Here is a 26,676-nt window from a genome sequence, read left to right on the forward strand (position 1 = left end):
AATAACACCAGCAAAGAGAGAAGCATGTTGGTAAAATCCTAATAAGAATAGTGTTGCCGGGCTTCCCTGGTGGCACAGTGGTTGAGAGTCCGCCTGCCGTTGCAGGGGACACAGGTTCGTGCCCCAGTCTAGGAAGATCCCACATGCCGCGGAGCCGCTGGGCCCGTGAGCCATGGCCGCTGAGCCTGCGCGTCTGGAGCCCGTGCTCCGCAACGGGAGAGGCCACAACAGTGAGAGGCCCGCGTACCAAAAAGAATAGTGTTGCCAAAACTGGAACAGAGACTCTTTTGTGTTTTTGAATAGAAGAGCTAAAAAATAAGAATCTAAAACAATAATTATTTTCCCTCAGAAATTAGAAACCCTGCAAATGAAGCATAATTCTAAAAATGCAGGAGTTACAAAAATAATCAGACTTAACACTCAAAAATACATCTTTAGCAGTTTCCAGGAAAGGAACAAAGTATTTTAATGCTTGATATACCTATCTGAGGAGACATAAACCAGCGGGCAAGTTTAGATCTCCTTAAGAATATTGGTTTCCTGGGATTTTCTTTGTCACTTTGTTTTGTTAAAGCACACAATGTCATTTATGACAATCTAAATTTAGGAAAAGTGAAATAGTATTTATCCTTTAAAATGAAAACTTTCTATATCTTGAATTTTAAAATTTTCAATTTTGACTTTGGGTATAGAAAAACATTTCCATACTCTTCTATTGTTTTCTTTCCAAAACATCTTTCTCTTTTAAAAAATATTTTATGTCACCTATTGCCTATAGAATCTTAGCATTCAACGCTGTCCACAGTGTGGCTGCAATCTATTTTTCCAGTCTTATCTCCCATCCTTCTGTCCCTTAACCATACTCTGGCTCATGCCACATTAGACAACAACTTAATCTTCAAACAAGCTTCCTGTTCCCTTTGCTGCGTAATGTTGACTCTTCTGCCTGTGTTGCTCTTCTCCTACTTCACTGCCAAGTAAAACACTGGTCATAGATCAAGATTCAGCTCAGATTGCTTCTATTATACTAGAGCAAGTCCTTAAACGATTTCCCTGCAGTCCATCTTGCATATCACTTCTAAGCTAATCTTATTAAAACTATTGTTTTCTCCTTTTATTATCAGCTACCAGCTGGGGCTTCTAGTTCAAGATGGTAAACTAAATAATTATGTTATAGATGTGAGAAATACAGCATTCCTAAATACTTCAACATGTGACTCTTAAGCATGAGGACATTCTCTTACATTATCACAATAAAATTACCACACATGAAATTTAACATTGATACATTATTATAGTTTATATTCAAATTTCCCCAACTGTCCTGATAATATTCTTTATAGCTCTGTGTATGTGTTTAAGTGTGTGTGATGTGCGTGTGTGTGTGTGTGTGTGTGTGTGAGACAGAGAGAGAGAGAGAGAGAGAGAGAGAGAGAGAGAGAGAGATCCAGGATCCAATCAGGTATCACGTTAGTTGACATGTTTCTTTATTCTTATTTAATAAAGAACAATTTCCTAGCCTTTCACTAGTCTTTCACGACATTGCCATTCTTGAAGAATCCAGACCAATTGTATTATAGACTATCCTTTAATTTGGATTTATTTTATTGTCTTCTCATGATTACACTCAGATTATTTTGGAGGGGCGTAAAGAATACTATATAGGAATTGCTGTGTCCTCCTCTGTACAAACCTATCTGGAGGCAAACAATGTCAATTGGTCCCATTTGGGGTGATATAATTTTGATCACTTGGTTTGCTCATTTTTAGATTTTTTTCATTGTAAAAGTACTTCTTCCCTTTTTATACATAATCTGTGAGTGATTCTTTGAGACAGAATCTCATGTTCTCAACGATCTTAAACCTAATGTTTTAGTGTAATTGACTTGTTGCATAAATCAATTATTGCTAAAAAGTTTGCAAAATGGTGATGTCCTAAGTTTATCATTCTTTCTGCATTTATTACTTGGCTTTCTGTCATGATCTCCTTTAAATTTTTAAAAAGTTATCAGTATGAACTCATGAATTCTTTTTTATTCAATATGTTATAGCCTATTATTATTCATTTTGATTTCAAATTTTCCCGAATTTGACCAGTGGGAGCCCCTACAAGCTGGCTCAGGTATCCATTTGTCCTGGTCCCATCAATTTATGAGTACTTCATTACTTTAGGCACAAGAAAATGTTCCAGGTTTATTTTTTACTTTCCTTGCCCCAGCCCTAGAATTAGCCACTTCTTCAAGGAATGTTGTTTCCATTGAGTGAAGAATAGTTTTTAGAAACCAATATCTGGGCGTTAACTGTGCTTGCTGTGCTTGGAATGAGGTATCAGTATTAACATATACAGTATGAACATATATAGTATGAATATGCTAATACTAATAATAGTATTAGAGGTATCAGTGTAAATAAATAAATACCCACACAAACACACAATACATATACATACATATGGATACCTCTAATTCCAACCCAATACCACACAACATGTTTTTTTAATTTTCTTCTGTGGTCCTAATCTGCATGAAGATTAGCTAAGGCCCCACTAAAGAAGTGACATTTGAAATGAAATCAGAATAATATTTAGAAGCCAGCCATTGCAAAACTCTAGAAGCAGATCATTAAAAGCAGAGGGAACAACACAGAGGCCTGAGGCAGAAATAAGTGTGATATATTTGAGAAGCAGAATAGCCAGAGTGGCTGGAACATACTAAGCTACAGGAAGGTGGTTTGAAATGAAGTCAATGAGGTAGGCAGTAATAGTTGCTTCATATAAAGCTGTAAAGGATATGGTAAGGAGTTGGGAATTAATTTCAGCACAATAGAAAGACACTGAAAGTTTTTGAGAAGGTGATTGCGATAATCCGATTTATGTTTCAAAATATTACTCTGGATGTTGTATAGAGAATAAATTGTTCAAGGACAAGGGAAATAAAGCAGGGAGATATTTATAAGACTTGCAGTAATGTAGGCAAGATGAAATGATGAATTAGAGTAGCAATAGATGAGATAGAAGAGAATATCTTGAGATAAACTTTGAAGGTAGAACTAATTGGACTAATTCTGTATTCTCAAATGGTTATTATACATCTACTATGTGCTATGCATTGTGCTAAGTCCTGGGGATAGAAACACTAAAAAGAGATAAGCCCTACTTTTAATGAGCTCATAATTTAGCAGTGGGGATAGATACACAAATAAATTGTTTGTATGTGTGATAAGAGATCAATTTTAGTTCTAGAACCCGAAGCCATACAAGGGTACACTTTATAAATGTCATGGGACTGTTGTACATGTTCAGTAAAGTGACAGTGTGCAATACCACTTAGTATCTCAAATCAGGAACATACTTTTGAATTGCCTAAATACAATCTGTAGAATTAAAAACAAAATAATAAGCCATCCACAGTTATATTGTCAAATAAAAGTTCTACACTTACTACTTGATACAACAGTAATTATCTAGAATGGGATATTGAAAGTGATTTCAGATTCTCATCCTGTTGTACTCTATTGGGGAGGTTTCTTGAGTAGTAGGTGACTGGCCAAAGGTGGGTACAACAAGGACCAGAATAACAAGTAAAGTTCTATCACAGTTTCTGTAGTTTTCACTTTTTTGTCTTTGTCAGTTAAAAATGAACAGTGGGAATTAAATATTTATATTTACATATACACAAGGTATGCTGTGAAAACATGTTTGCTTACAAACATAAAAATACTTGTTAACTAGTTTGATAAGAAAGTAATCTATAAAAGTATATAGCAAAAATATTAATAATCTCTGACCCTGGAAAGATCAATTCTATATTTAATATTACAAACAAAACCAGTTTTGGGTTTTTTGAATTCCTTATCTAGAAATGATTGAAAAGAAAGGCAGAAAAAATTATTTTTAGTCTCAACATGGCTTTGAAAAGATTAAATTAAAAAAACAAGAACGGGACTTCCCTGATGGCACAGTGGTTAAGAATATGCCTGCTAATGCAGGGGACACAGGTTTGATCCCTAGTCTGGGAAGATCCCACATGCCGCAGAGCAACTAAGTCCATGTGCCACAACTACTGAAGCCCGTGTGCCTAGAACCCGTGGTCTGCAACAAGAGAAGCCACCGCAGCGAGAAGCCCGCACACCGCAATGAAGTGGCCCCTGCTCACCGCAACTAGAGAAAGCCTGTGTGCAGCAACTAAGACCCAACGCAGCCAAAAATAAATAAATAAATAAATTTATTAAAAAAAAAACAAGAACATTGAAACACCCAAGTCCAGAATGAGTCCAAATTCTTGACCACACACAATATTATCATCTTTAGGAGTAGGAGGAATAATAAAGGCCTTACAAGCAGTTTTTCATCTGCAAATACAGTAGACATTTTGGTACTTTGGCCACTGGCAAACAAAGGCTGTAGCATCAGCAAAGTTTTGAGTTGCCTCACTTTTTGTGGATTCAATTCAGTGTATTTAAGGTTAACTAAAGTTGACATCAAAACTTTCAGACAGGGCTTCCCTGGTGGCTCAGTTGTTGAGAGTCCACCTGCCGATGCAGGGGACATGGGTTCGTGCCCCGGTCTGGGAGGATCCCACATGCCGCGGAGCGGCTGGGCCCGTGAGCCATGGCCGCTGAGCCTGCGCGTCCGGAGCCTGTGCTTTGCAACGGGAGAGGCCACAACAGTGAGAGGCCCGCGTACCGCAAAAAAAAAAAGCTTTCAGACAGGCAAAAATTCATATTTTATTTTTTTATCAGGGTATGGTTGTTTTACAATGTTGTGTTAGTTTCTACTGTACAGAGAAGTGGAGTTCCCTGTGCTATACAGCAGGTTCTCATTAGTTATCTATGTTATACATATTTGTGTATATATATCAATCCCAATCTCCCAATTCATCCCACCCCCCACTTTCCCCACTTAGTGTCCATATGTTTGTTCTCTACATCTGTGTCTCTATTTCTGCCTTGCAAACCGGTTCACCTGTACCATTTTTCTAGATTCCACATATATGCGTTAATATATATTTGTTTTTCTCTTTCTGACTTACAAAAATTCACATTTTAAATAAACTCCCTATGATTCTATTTAGAATAACAGTAGGCAATGATTTTAGAAGATAAAAATTATTTCACAACCTATGACTTCAGCTTGGCAAACAGCTTAGGTTCCAAAACGGATCCATTTCTACTAAAATAAAAGCCCTTACAAAAGAATATGTTTGTGTATATAGAAACATATTTAAAAGAAATCAGATAACTTTTAAAATATTGTATATATATATTTATTTATTTTAATCAAGTTATATGTGACATGCAATAATATATTAGTTTCAGATATAAGTGTTTCAATATTTTTATACATTATGAAATAATCACCACAATAAGCCCAGTTACCATCTGTCACCATGCAAAGTTGTTACAATATTATTACCTATATTCCCTATGTGTACATTACATACTGTGACTTATTTATTTTATAGCTGGAATTTTGTACCTCTTAATCTCCTTCACCTATTTCACCCATCCTTCCACTCCCTTCCCCTCTGGCAACCACCAGTTTTTCCTCTGTATCTATGAGTCTGTTTCTGTTTTGTTTTGTTTGTTCATCTGTTTCATTTTTTAGATTCCACATATGAGTGAAATCATACAGTATCTGTCTTTCTCTGACTTATTTCACTAAACATAATACCCTCTAGGTCCATCCATATTGTCACAAATGGCAAGATTTCATTCTTTTTTATGGCTGAGTAGTATTCTATTACATATATATATATATATATATGCATGCCATATCTTCTTTACCTATTCATATATTGATGTGCACTTAAGTTGCTTCTATATCTTCGCTATTGTAAATAATGCTGCAATGAGCACTGCAGTGCATGTATCTTTTTGAATTGGCGTTTTTGTTTTCTTCAGATATATACCCAGGAGTGGAATTGCTGGATCATATGGTAGTTCTTTTCTTCGTTTTTTGAGAATCCCCCACTCTGTTTTCCATAGTGGTTACTCCAATTTACATTCCTACCAACCTTGCATGAGGGTGCCCTTTTCTCCACATCCTCACCAACACTTGTTGTTTCTTGTCCTTTTTTTTTTTTCGCGGTACACAGGCCTCTCCCGCCGCGGCCTCTCCCGCCGCAGAGCACAGGCCCTGGACGCGCAGGCCCAGTGGCCATGGCCCACGGGCCCAGCCGCTCCGCAGCACGTGGGACCCTCCTGGACTGGGGCACGAACCCGTGTCCCCTGCATCGGCAGGCGGACTCCCAACTACTGCGCCACCAGGGAAGCCCTCTTGTCCTTTTGATAACAGCCATTCTGATAGGTGTGAGGTGGTGTCTCATTGTGGTTTTGATTTGCATTTCCTGGATGATTAGTTATGTTTACCACCTTTTCAGGTGCTTGTTGGCCTTCTGTATGTCTCCTTTGAAAAATTCCTATTCAGGTCTTCTGCCCATTTTTTAATCAAACTGTTTGGGTTTTTTTGATATTGAGTTGCATGAGCTCTTTGCATATCAACCCCTTATGGAACATATCTTTTGAAAATATCTTCTCCCATTCATTAGGTTGCCTTTTCACTTTGTTGGTGGTTTCCTTTGATATGCAAAAGCTTTTTAGTTTGATGTAGTCCCACGTGTTTATTTTTGCTTTTGTTTCCCTTGCCTAAGGAGACATATCCAAAAAAAACTTTGCTAAGACTGATGTCAAAGAGTGTACCACCTATATTTTCTTCTAGGACTTTTGTGGTTTCAGGTCTTACATTTAAGTCTTCAATTCATTTGAGTTCATTTTGTATATGGAATCTGCTAATTTTTGAAGCATCCTTAGTGTTTCCTTTAAATCTGTCTTGAAATGACCATAAGATTAGCTTCATGGAAAGGATTAACCAGCTTCTTGGTCTAAGGCTACCAGGATCATTTGTCTAAGGCTAGAAAGGTACCAACATGATGTAAACTGTAAGGAGAGAAGGAGAAGATGCAGGCTTTTCCTGGCAGTGGGTAGCTAAAACTCAAATAATTCTTAGAAAATGACACAATGGCAGCTTTTCTTGTCTTTTTCTTTCCTCGTTGGTGAAGAAAGACATTCCCACTCTTGAAATTTCCTTATAACCCAGACAAGTTCATGGAAACCTTGATCTATGTTCATCCTAATCTTTGCTGACACCCCCACAGTATGTTACCTTAAGTTGTGGGTTAACTGCTATTCTTCCTACATTACCTGTCTATGATGATCCAGGTCTGCTTTATTACCAATTAAAATCATTGGAACTCATCATGATCCTTTACTCTGAGAGTCTGTCTTTGAAACTCACAGATTTCTTCAAAACTGCCTCTATGTATGTCTGAAAAGAGCAATAGGAAACCCTCATCTATAAGTTCTCTTATAGCTCCAAACTTCTTGTCCTATTGTATCCAGAACATCTAACTGGGCTGCTCTGTCATCTATCACACACACACAAAGCAGATGGTTGGCTCACAGTCTGTTACAAAAGAGGACTGTATGAGTCGGATGGGGAGCGCCAACTTGCCCAAGCCACCCCACCATCCACCACCAACTGGTACTTCTGGCCAGAGCCGTTAGGTCAGTGCGCCACCACCACCAGGATGCTCAGAGTCCAGCCTGGCAACTGAGCTGCCACCTGACCTAGGTCTAGCTCTGGGGACATGTGGGGCCTGCAGGCATCCAGGGCCTGGTGGCTTCGCAGCACTCCTGGGGCTGGCCGGTCAGGCCCAAGGGGTGGAGAAGTGGGGTGACCTCAGGGGCCAGGAGCGTCAGGGGCCAGGGTCTAGCTCCTCTACACCTCTCTGTAGCACCTGCCCACAACTAATTTCAATATATGTGTGATGAACAGATAATAATAGGGTTAACAATAATAACAACAACTGAATTCAGTACTAGATAAAATGTCAGTACAAAGGAAGAAGGAATTGACTGTGCCAGATTCAGTGAGTGGTTATTGAAGTATTCATAAAGGATACAGAGAGCTGTGCCTTTCTTTTTCCCATTGAGATATAATTGACATATTACACTGTGTAATATTAAGGTGTACAACATGTTGACTTGATACACTTCTATATTGCAAAATGATTACCACCATGGCATTAGCTAATACCTCTGTCATCTCACATACTACCATTTCTTTTTTTTTAAATTTGTTTATTTTTGGCTGCATTGGGTCTTCGTTGCTGCACACGGGTTTTCTCTCCTTGCGGGGAGCGGGGACTGCTCTTTGTTGTGGTGCGCGGGCTTCTCATTGCCATGGCTTTTCCTGTTGTGGAGCTTGGGCTCTAGGCGTGCAGCCTTCAGTAGTTGTGGCACTTGGACTTCAGTAGTTGTGGCTCGCAGGCTCTAGAGTGCAGGCTCAGTAGTTGTGGTGCACTGGCTTAGTTGCTCTGCGGCATGTGGGATCTTCCTGGACCAGGGATCAAACCCGTGTCCTCTGCATTGGCAGGCGGATTCTTAACCACTGCGCCACCAGGGGAGTCCCTACCATTTCTTTTTTATGGTGAGAATGTTGACAATCTCTCTTAGCAACTTTCAAGTATGTAATACAAATTATTAACTATAATCACCATGCTGTACATTAGATCCCCCAAACTTATTCTTCTTTTAACTGGAAGTTTTTACCCTCTGACCACAGAGAGCTATCTTTTTTTTTTTTTTTTTTTTTTGCGGTACGCGGGCCTCTCACTGTTGTGGCCTCTCCCGTTGCAGAGCACAGGCTCCGGATGCGCAGGTTCAGCGGCCATGGCTCACGGGCCTAGCCGCTCCGCGGCATGTGGGATCTTCCCGCACCGGGGCACGAACCCGTGTCCCCTGCATCAGCAGGCGGACTCTCAACCACTGCGCCACCAGGGAAGCCCAAGAGCTATCTTTTAAAGGCTAAAGGAGTGGGGAGTAAAATAAGCATAGGTGCATGAAACAGCCTGATGAATTCCAGGACTGCTTAGCATGACAGGAACCTAGAGTTTAAGAATGGGATTAGTGTCAGGTGGAAGCAATTGAGGGGTTTTAAGTGAGGAGAGATAATGTTATATTTGCATTTATGAAATATCACTCTGGCTTTATAAGGAAGAAGATAGATTTGAGGAATGCAAAGCCAGAGTTAGGAGGGACTTAACACTTTCAGCCATGAGGTAGTAACAGGGACTAGATTTACCTTTCCACTTAACTAGAAAACCAGACAAAATATGTGAAACAATGTTTCAGACATTGGGCAACAGGCTTTGCAAGACTGTGAACCCTGAGAAATGGGAAATTAATGAAGCAAACCCCTTGATTTCCTCAACTTATTCCCTGGAGGAAGTTTCTACACTGTAGTGGAGGCAAGGGAAATTCAGAGTCTGGTGGTCTTGCTGGGTTGAGGAGATAGATACTGGAGTTTTTGGAGGGGAAGGCAGCTATTACTAGCCAAGCAGAGTGCCAGAGAGGAGGGAACTGCACAAAGAAAGAGCTTTGGAGATCTGCAGAGCGTTCCCCCTGAGTCCTTTGATGAGCATTAATTTGTGAACGCAAATGAGGACGCTATTTGATGCTGGGGAAAGTCTGTTAGAAAGCAGTAGGCCAAACAATTCCCACATTCACCTAGGGCTGGGAATATTTTGTGTGCAAAGCTGGAGTGGGGGGGCATCATAAAACACAAGGCATTAGATAGAGTTCTCAGAAGAGGAATGTCTTAGTTGTGGAGCTTTATTAGGACTAGAGTAAAGGCTCATCTGGATGCAACCTAACAAATCTTTTTTTTTTTTTTTTGAGAAAATATCAATATTTGTTTACTCTGGGAATTCACATATGACTTTTTATTATAATTTTATGGTACTTTTCTGTATTTTAAAACACAAAAACAAGCAAACCAGATGAGATTGTTTTTCCCAAAGAGCACAAGTTTGTTATCTTTTTTATTTTTTTAAATCTATAGGTTGCTGACGAAGATATTATCATGATATTCAATGAGCATCTAACAGTTTCTTGAAGCCATAGAATTTAATGGAACAGCTTTGGGAGATGTTTTGTTTTGTTTCCAGCTTTATTGAATTTAATATATTATATAATATATATATATCATATACATGTAATATATATTATATATCATATTCAAATATAATAGAATATATTATAATTTAATAATTATTGAATATAATTATTGAAAACAATTTTAATATAATAAAATTGCATGTATTTAACAAACAGCTTATGGAGCTCAATATCAAAAAAACAAGCACTCCCAACTAAAAAATGGGCGGAAGACCTAAATAGACATTTCACCAAAGAAGACATACAGATGGCCAACAAACACATGAAAAGATGCTCAACATCACCAATTATTAGAGAAATGAAAATCAAAACTACAATGAGGTATCACCTAACACCGGTCAGAATGGCCATTATCAAAAAATCTAGAAACAATAAATGCTGGCAAGGGTGTGGTGAAAAGGGAACCCTCCTGCACTGTTGGTGGGAATGTAAATTGATACAACCACTATGGAGAACAGTATGGAGGTTCCTTAAAAATTTTTAAATAGAACTACCATATGAACCAGCAATCCCACTACTGGGCATATACCCTGAGAAAACCATAATTCTAAAAGAGAGACATGTACCACAATGTTCATTGCAGCACTATTACAATAGCCAGGACATGGAAGCAACCTAAATGTCCATCAACAGATGAATGGATAAAGTAGATGTGGCACATATATACAATGGAATATTACTCAGCCATAAAAAGAAACGAAACTGAGTTATTTGCAGGGAGATGGATGGACCTAGAGTCTGTCATACAGAGTGAAGTAAGTCAGAAAGAGAAAAACAAATACCATATGCTAACACATATATATGGTATCTAAAAAAAAAATGGTACTGATGAACCTAGTGGCAGGGCAGGAATAAAGACGTAGACATAGAGAGTGGACTTGAGGACACAGGGTGGGGAGGGGGAAGCTGGGGTGAAGTGAGAGTAGCACTGACATATATACACTACCAAATGTAAAATAGCTAGTGGGAAGCAGCAGCATAGCACAGGGAGATCAGCTTGGTGCTTTGTGACCACCTAGAGGGGTGGGATAGGGAGGGAGAGAGGGAGGCTCAAGAGGGAGGGGATATGGGGATATATGTATGCATATGGTTGATTCACTTCGTTGTGGAAACTAACACAGTATTGTGAAGCAATTATACTCCAATAAAGATCTATTGAAAACTGTATATATTTAAAGTGTATATGGTAGATTTGACATATAAATATTGATACATTGTGAAATATTTACCACAATTAATTTAATCAACATGTCCATCACCTTAATATTTACCCTTTTTTGAGTATGTATGGTGAGAAAGCTTAAGATCTTCTCTCTTAGCAAATTTCAAGTATACAATGCAGTATTATTAACTACAGTCACCATGCTGTACATTAGATTTTTAGAGCTTATTCACCTTATAACTGAAAGTTTGTACCTTTTGACCAACATCTCACCATTTCCCCAATCCTTGGCAACTGCCATTCTACTCTCTCTTTCTATAAATGTGACTTTTTTTCTTTAGAGTCCAAGTATAAGTGAACTGGATTTCTCTACCTGGCCTATTTCACTTAGCATAATGGCCTCCAGGTTCATCCATGTTGTGGCAAATGGCAAGATTTTATTATTTTTTGTAACTGAATAATATTCCATTATCGTGTGTGTGTATATATACATATATATATATGTATATATACACCATATTTTCTTTGTCCATTCATTCATTAATGAGTACTTAGGTTGTTTCCATATCTTGGCTATTGTAAATAATGCTGCAATGAACATGGAGGCACAGATAGCTCTTCAAGACATTTATTTTTGGATATATATCCAGAATTGGGATTGTTGGATCATGTGGTAGTTCTACTTTTAATTTTTTGAGGAAACTACATGCTGTTTTCCATAATGGCTGTAATAATTTACATTATTATTACCCCACCAATAGCACATGAGTTCTCTATTCTCCATATCTTCACCAACATTTGTTTTGTGTTGTTTTTTTGATAATAGCCCTTCTAATAGGAGTGAGGTGATATCTCACTGTGGTTTTGACTTGCATTTTCCTGATGATTAGTGATGCTGAGCATCTTTTCATGTACCATTGGCCATTTGTGTGTCTTCTTTGGAAAAATGCCTATTCAGGTCCTTTGCTAATTTTTAAATTCTGATTATTTGTTTTTTGCTATTGAGTTATATTAGTTCCTTATATATATTTAGATATTTATCTCTTATTAGATATATGGTTTGCAAATATTTTCTCCCATTCCACAGGTTGCCTTTTCATTTTGTTATTGGTTTCTTTTGCTGTGCAAAATCCTTTTCATTTGATGTAGCGTCACTTGTTTGCTTTTGCTTTTGTTGCCTGTGCTTTTGGTGTCAAATACAAAATACCATTGCCAAGATCAACATCAAAGAATTTTTTCCCTGTGTTTTCTTCTAGGAGTTTTGACAGTTTCCAGTCTTACATTAAGTCTTTAATCTGTGTGAGTGGTGTAAGATAGAGGTCTGGTTTCATTCTTTAGCATGTGAATATCCAGTTTTCCCAACAGTATTCATTAAAGAGACTATCCTTTCCCCATTTTATGTTCTTTGTGCCTTTGTCAATGATTAGTTGGTGGGCTCATTTGTGGCTTCTCTATTTCATTCCGTTGTTCTAAGTGTCTGTTTTTATGCCAGTACCAGAGTGTCTTGATTACTATAGCTTTGTAATATAATTTGACATCAGGAAGTGTGATACCTCCACCTTTGTTTTTCTTTCTTAAGATTGCTTTGGCTATTTAGAGTCTTTTGTGGTTCCATATAAATTTTAGGGTTTTTTTTTCTGTGTCTGTGAAAAATGCCATTGGAATTTTAATAAAGATTACATTGAATCTGTAGATCACTTTGGGGAGCATGGGTGTTTTATTGATATTAATTCTTCCAATCCATTTGTGTCTTGTTCAGTTTTTTTCATCAGCATCTTACAGTTTTCAGTGTACAAGTCTTTCACCTCCTTGGTCACGTTTATTCTTAAGTATTTTATTGTCTTTAATGTGACTGTAAATGGAACTGCTTTCTTAATGTCTCTTTCAGATAGTTTATCATTAGCATATCAAAATGCAAGTGATTTTTGTATGTTGATTTTATATCCTGCAACTTTACTGAATCTTTTTTTAGTTCTAACAGTTTTTTTGGTAGTCTTTAGGGTTTTCTATATATAATATCATGTCATCTACAAATAGAGACAATTTCACTCTTCCTTTCCCATTTGGATAACTTTATTTCTTTTTCTTGCCTCATTTCTCTGGCCAGGACTTCTAGACCTATGCTGAATAAAAGTGGTGAGAGTGGGCATCATTGTGTTATTCCTGATCTTACAGTAAAAGCTTTCAGCTTTTCACCATTGAGTATGATGTTAGCTGTGAGCTTGTAGTGTATGGTCTTTATTATGTTGAGGTACATTCCCTCAATACTCACCTTGGTGACAGTTTTTATCATGAATGGATGTTGAATTTTATCAGATGCTTCTTCTGCATCGATTGAGATGATCATATGATTTTTATCTTTAATTTTGTTAATGTGATGTATCATGTTTACTGATTTGTGGATATTGAATCATCTTTGCATCCCCAGAATAAATTCCACTTGATTATGGTTTATGATTATTTTAATGTATTGTTGAATTTGGTTGGCTAATATTTTGCTGAGGATTTTTGCATCTATGTGCATCAGGGATGTTGGTCTGTAATTTTCTTTTCTTGCAATATCCTTGTCTGGCTTTGTTAACTGGGTGATGCTGGCCTTGCAAGTTAAGTATGGAAGTGTTCCATCTACTTTAAATTTTTTGGAAGAGTTTGAGAAGGATTGGCATTAATTTCTCTGTAAATGTTTGGTACAATTTACCAGGTATACCAACTTGTCCTGGACTTTTCCTTTTTTGGGAGATTTTTGATTACTAATTTAATCTTCTTACTAGTTATAGGTCTATTCATACTTTCTAGTTCTTCATGATTCAGTCTTTTCAAAAATTAAATAAAATTTTATTTTATTTAAAAATTTTATTGAGGTATAGTTGATTTATAATATTATTATATTAGTTTCAGGTGTACAACATAGTGATTCAAAATTTTTATCTATTTGATATTGGCAGATTATATTTCTAGGAATTTATCTGTTTCTGTTAGGTTGTCCAATTTGTTGTCATATAATTGTTCATAATGGTCTTTTATGCTCATTTGTGTTTCTGCACTATCAGTCATAATGCCTTCTCTTTCATTTTTGATTTTATTGATTTGAATCTTCTCTTTTTTCTTAGTCAAGATGAAAATTTTTCAGTATTGTTTGTTTTTCTTTAAAACAGCTCAGTTTCATTGATTTTTCTTCCTACTATTTTTCTGGTCCATATATTGATACTTTTTCTGCTCTGATCTTTGTTATTTTCTTTCTTCTGCTATCTTTGGTCTTAGTTCGTTCTTTTTCTAGTTCCTTGAGGTGTAAAATTAGCTAAATAAACTAAAATATGTATTCCTCTGATGATGGATGGATAATTTCAAATGACGTCTTTGAATTCACAGATTTTTTTTCCAGCTTGATTAAGTCTATTGTTGATGCTCTCTATCACATTTTTTATTTTATTCATTCTATTCTTCAGCTGCAGAATTTAAAAAATAATTTCTTTTTCTTTGCTAAACCTCTTATTTTGTTCACATACTGTTTTCCTGATTTCATTGAGTTGTGTGGTCTCTTGTAGCTGAGTTTCCTTAAAACAATTATTTTGAGGAACTTCCCTGGAGGTCCAGTGGTTAAGACTCCATTCTTCCACTTCAGGGGGCACAGGTTTGATCCTTGGTCAGGGAATTAAGATTCTACATGCCATGCAGCTTGGCCAAAAAACAAAAATAAATTATTTTGAATTCTTTGCCAGGCAAGTTGTTGATCTCCATTTCTTTGGGGCTGGTTACTAGAAAATTATTGTGTTCCTTTGGTGGTATACTATTTCTTTGATTTTTTCATATTTCTTGAAGTCTTGCATTGTTTTCATCACATTTGAAGAAGTCAGCTCCTCCAATATTTACTGACTGGCTTCAGGAGAGAGATACCTTCATTTGTTAGTCCAGCAAGGAATTCTGAGGCTTTTACAGATCTTTTCTATGCATGTGCCCAGTCTACACTTCTTGCTCTCTCTTAGGGGAGAATTCTTAAGATTGCATGCCTTTTCTCAATCCTGCGAAGATAGGCTGGGTGCTGAGGGCCTCCTCTTTTCCCCCCTTGGGCAGTACCCTGAAATACTCAAGTTTATGAGCACTCTCCCAGTCCCACAGAGTTGGGATCACTTTCTGTGCTTGTTTGCTAGACATCTGCAAGGGCTAGCTCTCACTGTCCATAGGAGCTCATGCTGGGAACCAGCCATGGGGAGGTTGTGAATATAGGGGAGATGCACAGAGAGTTGAGGGTTCTCATGAGCCAGTTAAGATAAGGCATTCCCAGTGTCTCATGGTTGGCCTTTTAGATAGAATCCACAGATCAGTTGGTAGGAAGAAGCATGAAGCTGTTAGTTGTGTCCCTTTGATATGTTCCAAGAACATCAAAGGGACACAACTGTGCCTCTGTGCTCCCCACCTCTCCCAATTGCACAGCCTCGCAGATCGCCTCAGTAACCTGAGTTAGGCAAGAAGGAAGTGGACCTCTTGGGCAGCATCCAGCACAGCTGGGAGAGGCAGGCACTCACTCACATGCTCTCCCTTTCTCCTGTGGGAAAAATTACAGGCTGTGGGGGTCTTCCTGGCACCAAGTCCTGCCACCTTGAGGTAGAGGTGACATGGGCAAAGTGAAACTCTTTCTCTAACCCTCTTCAATATATTTATTTTCAGATTTTTTTTTCTTCTATGGTGTTTTGGAACTTCTCCACTGGATTAATGGACTCCCACAAGGTACCTTCATCTGTGGGTGATTGCTTAAATTGATGTGGAGCCCCAAATCTGCATATAAATGCCCCTGCAATCCAGGGCACAATATTTTTTTAAATTTATTTTTATTTATTTAAAAGTTTTTCCAGTTTTATTGAGATGTAATTGACATATTAGTTTAAGGTGTACAGCATAATGATTTCATACATGTATGTATTGCAAGACGGTTGTCACAATAAGTAACATCCATCAGCACACAGTTTTGCAGTTTCTTTTTTCTTGTGATAGGAACTTTTAAGGTCTACTCTCTTAGCAACATTCAAATATATAATACAGTGTTGTTAACTAAAGTCACCATGTTGTACACTATATCCCAGAAATTATCTCATAGGTGGAAGTTTGTACCTTTTGACCAACTTCACCCATTTCCTCCACCCCTCATCCCTAGCCTCTGGCAACCACTAATCTGTCCTTCGTTTCTATGAGTTTTGCTTTTTGAAATTCCACATATAAGTGAGATCATACAGTATTTGCCTTTCTCTGACTTATTTCTCTTAGCGTGATGCTCTTGTGGTCCATCTATGTTGTCACAAATGGCAAGATGTCCACTATATAGTCCTATACACTATTCCACTGTGTATATATACCAAATTTTCCTTTTCCATTCATGTGTTGATGGACACTTGTTTCAGTGTCTTAGCTATTGTAAATAATGCTACAATGAATATAAGGATGCAAATGCCTCTTTGAGATAGTGTTTTCATTTCCTTTGGATATGTACCCAGAAGAATTGCTGGACCACATGGTAGTTCTACTTTTAATTTTTTGAGGAATCTCCATACTGTTTTCCATAATGGCTGCACCTATTTACATTCCCTCCAACAGTGCACAAGTGTTCCATTTTCTCCACATCCTTGCTAACACCTGTTATCTCTTGTTTTTTTCATGACAACCATTCTAAAAGGTGTGAGGTAACATCTCATTGTGGTTTTGATTTCAGTTTCTCTGATGATCAGTTATACTGAGGAACTATCCATGTGTCTGTTGGCCATTTGTATGTCTTCTTTGGGAAAATATTTGTTCTGGTCCTCTGCCACGGCTCACTCTTGAACTGTTACATAGGTGAAAATCCAAGTTATCCAGGGGCAAAACAAGAGCTGAAAGAGCCAGACAGACACTTCAGCTGTTGTCTACCACACTGGAGACAGATTTAACCTATAAAGACTAACTTGATCTGAATAAGAGGAAAAGCTCTAGCTCAATAAATAGGTCTAATTTGAATCACTACAATATAATTGAGTGGTGGCTCCTCAACCACATCCCAGATTTAAGCTTGTTCTCAGACCCAGAGCCCTTTGGATAAAAGATGGCCTTTGATGAACGACCCTGCTGCTCTCCTAAAAATTGACACTGTAAATCTTCCTCCTAGGCTTCCCCCCCAGATATTTGCAACCATTTGCCAGTGTGATGGTGCATTAGGCTAAGGGAAATAATCAGATTTTCAAAAAGGATTACTAGATAATTTTTGTGAACTGAAACTAATTACTGGAGTTCTAAAATGTCACGGTAGTCCACTAGTCAAATAGGGGTTTATGGAGCTCAGGTCACTAATGTAGTGGTGGTTTGGGTCCATCTCAATGGCTCCAGTAAATTCCAAACCAAATCCATGGTTCTCTCTCCAGTTCCAGAAAGCATAATTGGAATAGACATACTTAACAAAATCTCCATATAGGTTCTCTAACCCATGGAATGAGAGCTATTATGGTAGCAAAAGCCAAGTGGAAGGCACTAGAAGTGCTTCCCCATACCAAAATAATAAACCAAAAGCAATAGCACATAGAGACATTGGAGAGATTAATGTTGCTTGAAGGATGCAGGGATGGTGATTCTTGCCACATCTTCTTTCAGCTTGCCTATTTGGCCTGTGCAGAAGACAGATAGATCCTAGTAAATGAAAGTGGATTGTTCCAAATGACTTATTCATGTAGTCCCTCTAATTACAGGTACTGTTTGGGTGTTGTTTCATTGCTGCAAAAAATCAACACTTTGACCACAACATGCAGTTGACCACACGATGCAGTTTTGTTTCATCTGGAAGGATCAGCACTACACCTTCACTGTTCCACCCCAGGGTTATATTATTTTTCTAACCCCCTGTCATAATCTAGTACAAATGGGTCTTGATCTTCTTCATTACACAAGAATGGACACCACAGGATATTTGTGGTACCATGCTGACTTGACATAGTGAGTGAGAATTAGTGACTATCCTAGATAGTTTGATAAGATATATGCATGTCAGAGGGTGGAAATAAGTTCCACAAAATTCAAGGGCCTGTTGCCTCAGTAAATTCTAGGCATCCAGTGGTCTGGAGCATGTCCAGATGCTCCAAGATGAAAAACTAGTTGCTGCATCTGACTCCTCCAACCACTAAGAAAGAGGCACAATGGATATTGGAGGCAACATAAACCTCATTTGGGGGTGCTACTTTGACTCACTGAATAACTTGGAAGAGTTCCAATTCTGAGTATTGCCCAGAAGAATAGAAGGCTCTGCAGCAGGTACAGGTTACCAAGTTAGTTTTTCTGTCCCTTGGGCCATATGGTCCAGCAGATCCATATTATTTGAAGTTTATGGCAGATAGGGATACTGTATGAAGACTTTAGCAGGCAAATATAGGTTGATCAGAGTTTATAGGATTCCAAACAAGTTATGTTATCACCTGCCAATAATTATCCTCCTTTTGGAAACACCACCTAGCTTGCCATTAGACTACTAGAGACTTACCATGTGACCATGGCCACCAAGTTACCTTTGAGTTGAGCTGCTCACCATGAACTGGATGTTCTCTGATTCACTAATACGTAAAGTTAGGTATACAGATCTACACTAGATCAAAAATGGCATTAAAACATATAAAATTGAATTTGAGTGGATTCTGAAGGCACAAAGGAATTGTATGAGGAAATGGTTAATATACTTGTGGCTCTTACTGCTGCTGCATGGTCTTCTCTCTTTCAACATATATCTATGACTTGTCACCAATTGACTGAGGAAGAAAATCCTTGACCCTGGTTCACAGATAGTTCTGCATGGTATGCCAGCATCAGCTAAAAATTCACAGCTGGAGTACCATAGCCCTGCTCATGTATGGCTCTGATGGGCAGTAGTGAAAGATAGTCTCAGTAGGCATAACTCTGAGCAGTGACCTATCTGTATAGCCTGGAAGAACAAATGTTCAGACTGTATAGATTTTCACGGATTCATTGGCAGTGGCTAAGGATTTGGCTGGATGGTTGCAGACTTGTAAGGAGTACAAGGAGTCTAAGGAAGATATATGTAGGTAAATTACTCTGAATGGGCACAGAATGTGAAGATAAATTTGAGTCCCTTGTAAATGCTCCCCAAAGGGCAATATCAGAAAAAGATGTTAATAATCAAGTGGACAAGATGATCTGTTCCATGGATGTTAGTCAGCCTCTTCCAACAGCTACCCTTGTCCTTGCCCAATGGACTCATGAACAAACTTGCCATGTTGGAAGGGATGAAAGTTACTCATGGGCTTAGGAACATGGACTTCCACTCACTAAGGCTGCCATGACCATAGCCACTTCTGAGAGCCCCATCTGCCAACAGCAGAGACCAACACTGATTTCCCATTCCCTGGGGGGAGTATGAGTCAGCCACTTGGTAACAGGTGGATTACATCAGACCACTTCTACCAAGAGAAAGACATCACCTGTGTTCTCACTGGAATATACACTCACTTTGGATATGGATTTGCCTTTCTAGACACCGTGCTTCTCCCTTTACCACCATGCCTGGATTTCAGGGTACCACATTCACCATCATGGTATCTGAAAAGACTGTTTCTGACCAGAAAATAATTTTACTTAACATGAAATGAGGTATGTCAGTAGGGTCATGCTCATGGAATTAACTCTTCTTACCATTTTCCCCATTACCCAAAGCAAGAACCGATAGAATGGTGTAGAGGTTGGTGGGGGGCACTTTTTGAAGACCCAGTTTTAGTGGCAATAATTTTCATGGCCCAGACAGATAATATCCTCCAGGATGTGGTATATATATGTTCAGGTACTAAGATATGGTGCTGTTTGTCTCTTGGCTAGGATTCTCAGGTCCAAGAGAGAAAGGGTGAAGATGAGAGTGACTCTTCTATTACTCCTGGTAATCCAGTGGTGAATGCTTTACTTTCTGTCTCAGCTGTGACCATGTGACAAGTTACAAAAATGATGGTAGTAGTTACAGGCATTTCACTTCCTACTTTGAAATGAATATATACCAGTTCTTTTTCTTTTCTTCCCCTATCTCATTCCCCTACTAGCACATGTGAATAGTGGCTAACCTTAGGGACTTTGTATCCTCCACTGGGGAGAGTGTTGGTGTATTGTTTATTATAGGAGGGATCTTGCATCATGGAATGTAAGAACATGATTGCTACTTCGTTATACAGACGTTTTAAATATTGTTAAAGTGTAAATGAATGCCAAACTGATGAGTGGACTGAGGTGATTTGTACTCTGTTGCCTCATTAAGCTTGAATTATGTTTCCCAGTATCATTTCCCCTGTATGATTCCGGGCTAGAGTTGGCCAAGAGAGGAATATGTGCAACATTTGGAAGGCAGAATTTAAGCAGAAGCCATTTCTCTGTGAAGGTCATCATGCTTAGATGTGGCAACAGCAGAGAGGACAGTGGGTTCCAAATTGCCCTCACTCTCCCCTGTCGTGTTTCCAGTCCTTCTTCCCAATGTCCAGCTTTTCCTCCTAACTGCTGACCCTATTGACAAACAATAGCCCCAGGGTCGCCATCAGAGAGTTGGCAAAATACTGTCAAGGCAGTAGCTACTCAGAGGCACATCTTCCTGTAGATATTCTCACAAGCCTTTCCCCCACCCCTCTCCCCCCACTCCACAGTCTCACTGTGGCAGTTGGACAAGGTGGCTTCTCAGATTATCTGACTGGTGACTTCCCTGATTCTCTGACTTCTCTCCTAAACTTACTTCACTTCCCCAGCTTCTCCTACAACATGTAAGATACAATTCCTGTAATAAATTCCTTTTCTCATACATGATAGTGGTTCATTTTCCCCAATCAAAACTTGACTGGTATGAATAGAGAAATTCCTGATGGACTTTGAGCCTGTTCTGTCTGTTCCTGAGGCCCAGTTACAACCTTGTGTTTCCTGTATTTAGTTGCTTAACCATTATTTGATTCTATTTACAAAATAAAAAATTTTTCCTAAGCTAATTTGCGTTGGTTTCCAGGTATTTGTGATTAAAAAAAAAACTGTAACCAACACCCTTTGGCAATGTTAATTATGGATCTCTTGTATTTCTTCATGCCTGTGAGCAGAGACACAGACTGCCAAACTCTTTTCAAGGATTTTTATGTAGCAAAGAGTCTTGGAATATATTGTGGCTTCCTATGGTACAAAGGGCACATGTGCTTACTGCCCATTATAAAATATCTGTTTCCCTCACTCAGTGTTCCTTTCCCGTTATGCAATCCACTGTACAGGTATTATTTGGGCCTCTTCCTACTGCCCTGTGGGAACTGGAGCTCAGGAAATGAGGCAAAAATGATGTTACTTTGGCTATTGCTATTGCTGTGACTGTCCTTTGTCGCTGACCTAAGAGACATGAAACTGTTGCAGGTTAACTTGTCAGCTGGTATGGATGGTGAAATCTCAGATCCTTCACAGTTCTTGAAAATAAGATTATTTTAGACTGGTGTAATTTCATATGAACTGCTCATTAGGCTTTTCGAATAGAACAATGTATATACCTATGATACAAAGTAACATTTTAATAAACAAGTAAATGTATTAGGTTTTGAAGAAATAAACTCAGTTTATTCTATCACTACAGTGTGACAATTACTTTAAGTGCATAGATCTCTTTATTTCTCATTTGTAATGACAAGAATTTGGTTAGGATGCTTTGGTTATAGTAACAGAAACAAAATTCTACTTTATGCAAAAAAGGTAATTTATTTAAAAATTACAAGGGTACCTTACCAAAGCTAAGAAAAACAGTTAAAAACAGGGCTCAGGGATGGTGGCTAGTAACAGAAATCAAATCTTGTTAGCTTAAGCAAAAAGGGGAATTTATAATTAGGATACAAGGTTGCCTTACTAACCCAAGGGTGGGAAACATGAAGGGCTGGAACAAGGGAATGGAGCACCATTAGAAAGCCAGGAATCACATTCTCCTCATCTCTCATCTCTATTCTTCACTTTGCAAATATTTCACTGCTCTCTCACTGCAGATTTCCTGTTTTTTTTCTTTCTAAACCACAGGGTGGGACATGGCAACTCATAGCTACCTAATTTATGTTTCCTCTATTCCAGAGATTAGTCAGACTAAGGCTAGAATCTCTTGTCTTCAACCCCAAATTCCTAGGGAAGCTTTAGAATCTTACCAGATTTAGAGATGACTTTCTTCTCTGAGATAGTAAGATAGAAGTTGGTAGAACACCAAGAGACAGAGACCAATTCAAAATACTTTTTACCTCTCCTTACAAACCTTGAGCTGAAATAGCTTATTTTGATTTAGGAATGGATATAGAGAGATGTTCTCACAGCCCAACTATAACCAGTAGAAATGACCAGGTGCTTCAACAGAGAGAGGTGTTCTAATACTTTTTAATATTCCCCCTAGGAGGGAAGTGATCAGCCTGGATAATGCTACTACCATATTTGAGACAAGCTTCTTTTCATTTATTGTAATAGGCATGATTTATCTCTTGGGAAGATATGCACAGGTCCTGGCATGAGTATTTTAAGCACAAAAGGTAATATTATATTTTGTTAATTGTTTTTCCCAAGAGAAAGAAAAACAGAGACCAATTACATGAAGGGTATTTGTGAGAAAGAGATTAAAAGAGATTAATTACAGGGTGGGTGTCAGAAATCCCTCAGCGCCATAAATAGAAATTTGACCAAGGGTCTCTCAAATTAGAGAGGAATTCTGGTTCATCTAGCTTGAGTCACATGTCTGCGAACATAGCTGCTCACATCTTCATCATAGTGGGGTAAGGGCTGGAGGGCTATTCTGAGAAACAGACATGGGAAAGGGCAAAGAAAATTATTTTCTGTATTCTTCACAGTGTTCCAGGCTCCCCTAGAGGAACAAAGTTATATTGCTTACGAAAGTCATGGCATAATAAGATTTAAATGGTAGGTGATTTATGTATTTAAAATTCAGAATAGCTGACGGAAGTATTCTTCCCAGCCTTACCCACATTGAAATAAAACTGAAAATGTCAAAGTATAAAGAAATGCTGCAAATGTTTTATTAAAAATGTATTTGTGCTGAAGATTTCTTAAAGTATTTCTCCTATGTGTTGAAATACACTCCTATTATTTATTATGTCCTTTGATGAGATACAAGGAGTTAAACTTAATGTTTATGATATTGCTCTAGTTCTTCCTGTAATTTTGTTTCTAGAAATAATTGGCAAGGGAAGTAGACCACTCTATGGTAAAGATCAAGAAAAGCAATATTAGCATGGACACGTTAAGAGACTCAGAAGCTGGTAATTCGTTTTAACTTTACATGATTTCAGTGTACACAAAGTTTCAAAAGAAAAAAGTCATTCAATATTATGTTGAAGGTTTTGTATTTCAACCTCTGTATTTCTTCGTGTAAATATTCCCTTAATGTTGTCATCTTTTTGATCATCATAAAGTGTCATATTTAGTACATTTCCAGTACATTCTTCTAATGGAATGGTTGACAAGTATGAAAATACTTTCTCCATTACAGGCTCCCTGAGAAAAGGCATTGGAGGGCTCTTTTTCACTAGGGAATCATCAGAAAACCAGTCATCAGCTACTTCTATACTTTGGCTGTAATAAGAATCAGATGGTAACGTTGATAAGCTTAAGGTAACACTGCCGGGATTTGTTGCCGAGCTAGTCTCTGAGGGGTCACAAATGACCTTTTTTGTTGCAAGGCAGAATTCATCTTTAGAATAATCTTTAATTGCTGTAAAAAAATTAGATTTACTATGAATATTACATATTTATGAGTCAAATCTTAATTATAAGGATAATGTTACTTTCTAAAATTCAAACTCTTCTTAGGGTTTTAATGAACAGGATGATGCAACAGTGAAAATGCTAAGTTGCTATCATCATCCATACAATGTTAAGTATGTAATGGGGAATCAGCAATATTTTCATGATAATCAAGAGTACAAAAATCTATTCTAAATAAAATCAACCTGTTTTAACAGGAGAAGATTCTAAACAGGTTAGAAAGCTCAGTTCTGGAATGTCCCTTACAATTAGAGATGGCAGACAGTTTCTTAACTATTTATAGCTAAATATTGTCTTATTTAAAAAATAAATTTTAAAATGCCTCCTTAAGCAGGTAGATTACAAAATGTTTGGTCCACAGTGGGAAGGGCCTATGAGTTGGCTTTATACCAATTAAAGTAACAACTAACATTCATATAGTGCCTTACAATTTACAAAGCAGTTTGATATACTTCCAGATCTCATTTATCCTCTCAGTTATTCTTCAAGGTAGTTATTAGCCTTACTTCACAAAAGGTATGACTGAGACTGAGACTTAAAGGAATGTCATCAAAATCAGATACAAAATGGACTTCAATCTAGATTTGTGTTACTCTAAGTCCCATGCTTCTCCCACTACATTATTTATGCTGCACAGTTGTAAATAAAAAATGTTAAGTTTTAGAAAAGATCACATTTACACCATATCCTAAAATATCTTTTATAATATTTTACATGTTAATTTTTGATATGAATATATAACATTGTTAATGCTGTTTTAAATACCTTATTATATTTTATATTCAGCATTTCTAAAATTATGTAGGAGGGTAATGATTTGAGGTACTAAGTCAATATCTAAAGGGTTACAAAACACTCATGTCTTTTAACTCTCCATCATTACTATATGGCATTGACTGTGATACCTTTGGATTTAAAGAAGGGACAAAAATTAAAATTTCACATTTTAATTTAAGACAAGACATTATAAATTTTGTTTTCTAAAAAATATATGCCCATTCATATACTAATAAATGTTTCCCTTGAATTTTTATGATTTTTAAAAATATTTAGATACCTAGGGTATATTTAGGATAGCCTCTTGATTCTTTAAAATGTGAATTGCTGGAAGTTGATTACAATTTATTCTAATAAATTGTTGAGAGAAAGTACCTTTTTTATGTGCTGTTTCCATTTTTCTTTGCTCCTCCTACATAAAAAAACATTATTTGTGTTTTAAAAATTAATAGTTTTTAAACAATTTGATATATATTTATATAAGAATAATATATTTTAACATCATAATAAATTTTTGATAGAATCATATTTTCCACAATATGAATTTATTTTACCAAACTATATTGACAGGAAAGAAAAAGTGTTGAGGTATCATCTGAAAAGAATGTGAATTGGTTCAAGAAGGCAGTCTCCAGGATAGGGAATGAAGGGTGAAATAGAGTTCAACAGGATTATTTCTCTCCATTCTCACTAACTTAGAGTCACTTGGTTAAAACTAGAGAGGGCTAAAAAAGTAATTACAATTCCTAGACTTGCTCATTCTATTAACTAATAACAACAAAAAAGTGAATTCTGGCAGAAGCCTTTTATAAAAATGCGACTATTCTTTTGAAGCAAGTAAAACATTTGATCAAACAATACATTCCAGATGTGTTCTGGGAAGTGTGGTGGTGTAGTAGTTCTCAAACAGGGCATCAGAATTACCTGGTGTGTTTATTAAAATGCTGATTCTTGGACATAATATCAGACCCTACTAAAACAGATTTTCTGGCAGTAGGGTTTAGGAGTGTGCAGTGTAACACACTCCTCAAGCAGTTCTGATTCAGTTTTTCCTTAGACCACTAGATAAACAATGAGCTAGTGCATAGGGTGTTTGGTATGCAGTGGGTGAAGACAGAGAGATAACATTGTCTCTTGTGTTATAGGGGAACAGTGTGGGTATTCTATGCTGATTTTCATTGTCTTGTTCACCGAAAAAGGCTTGCTTAGGATATACATATATATAGGGTATACATATATATGGGATATACATATATATAGGATAACACATAAGTACTTTTTTTTTAAAACTTACTTTACTTTTTGGTCATTTTCAACTTTTATTAATATAAATGCCAGTATAGGCTCCTGACTTACCTTGCCTGGATTTAGGACCAATTCAATTTGTGACTCCTGTACAAATTATATTAGAACATTGCTTCTCACACTTTCACGTGCCTATGTATCACCTGGGGGAGCTTGTTAAAATGCATATTCTAACTCAGTAGGTTTGGGGTGGGGTCTGAGATTTTGCATTTCTAACAGGCTCCCAGGTAATGCTGATATTGTTGGTCTGGGAACCACAGAGTAAGGTCCTAGACTGATTAAAATTCTACCCAAACTAAGGGAATGACAAAATGGGCATTCTTATATATTGCTATATATAAATAGGTATAATTTTTCTGGACGGCAATTTTACATATCCATTTCTAGAAATTTATTATGCCGGGTAAATAATTTTGGATTTGTATAAATATTCAGTTACCAGAATGTTCCTCACAACACTGTTTAGCATTTTTAAAACCTACAATTTAAAATTCTAAAAGTAAGGAAATCTTTAAATATGTTAAGATATGTGGATATTAATACAATAAGTATTCTTTCAAAATGATGCTATAGTATCAGAAGTAAGTAAAGACTCAAAAAAATGATGGGGACGTATAAAAAAGACAGAGGAATAATCTTAAACAAGTGGC

General features: G+C 37.4%; 1 protein-coding gene and 1 pseudogene across 2 annotated transcripts in view; both read right to left on the minus strand.

Moving 5' to 3' along the window:
- Positions 1–4,271: 4,271 nt before the first annotated feature.
- LOC111175471 (ras-related protein R-Ras2 pseudogene) lies at positions 4,272–7,561 on the minus strand (annotated as a pseudogene).
- Positions 7,562–23,256: 15,695 nt separating this feature from the next.
- C1H1orf185 (chromosome 1 C1orf185 homolog) overlaps positions 23,257–26,676 on the minus strand; it is a 32,183-nt gene continuing 28,763 nt past the window's right edge. For both annotated transcript variants that reach the window (XM_089922945.1, XM_022574994.2), the window contains exons 4-5: positions 25,097–25,133; positions 23,257–23,891 (exon numbers count right to left, since the gene is read on the minus strand). In XM_089922945.1, the coding sequence (XP_089779071.1) occupies positions 23,497–23,891; positions 25,097–25,133 (432 nt within the window). In that variant the 3' untranslated portion in view covers positions 23,257–23,496. The remainder of the gene's footprint in view (positions 23,892–25,096; positions 25,134–26,676) is intronic.

This window comes from Delphinapterus leucas, chromosome 1, assembly GCF_059928025.1.
Source record: "Delphinapterus leucas isolate spDelLeu-1000000601 "Yukka" chromosome 1, BTC_Dleu_Yukka2, whole genome shotgun sequence".
Taxonomy (NCBI): Eukaryota; Metazoa; Chordata; class Mammalia; order Artiodactyla; family Monodontidae; genus Delphinapterus; species Delphinapterus leucas.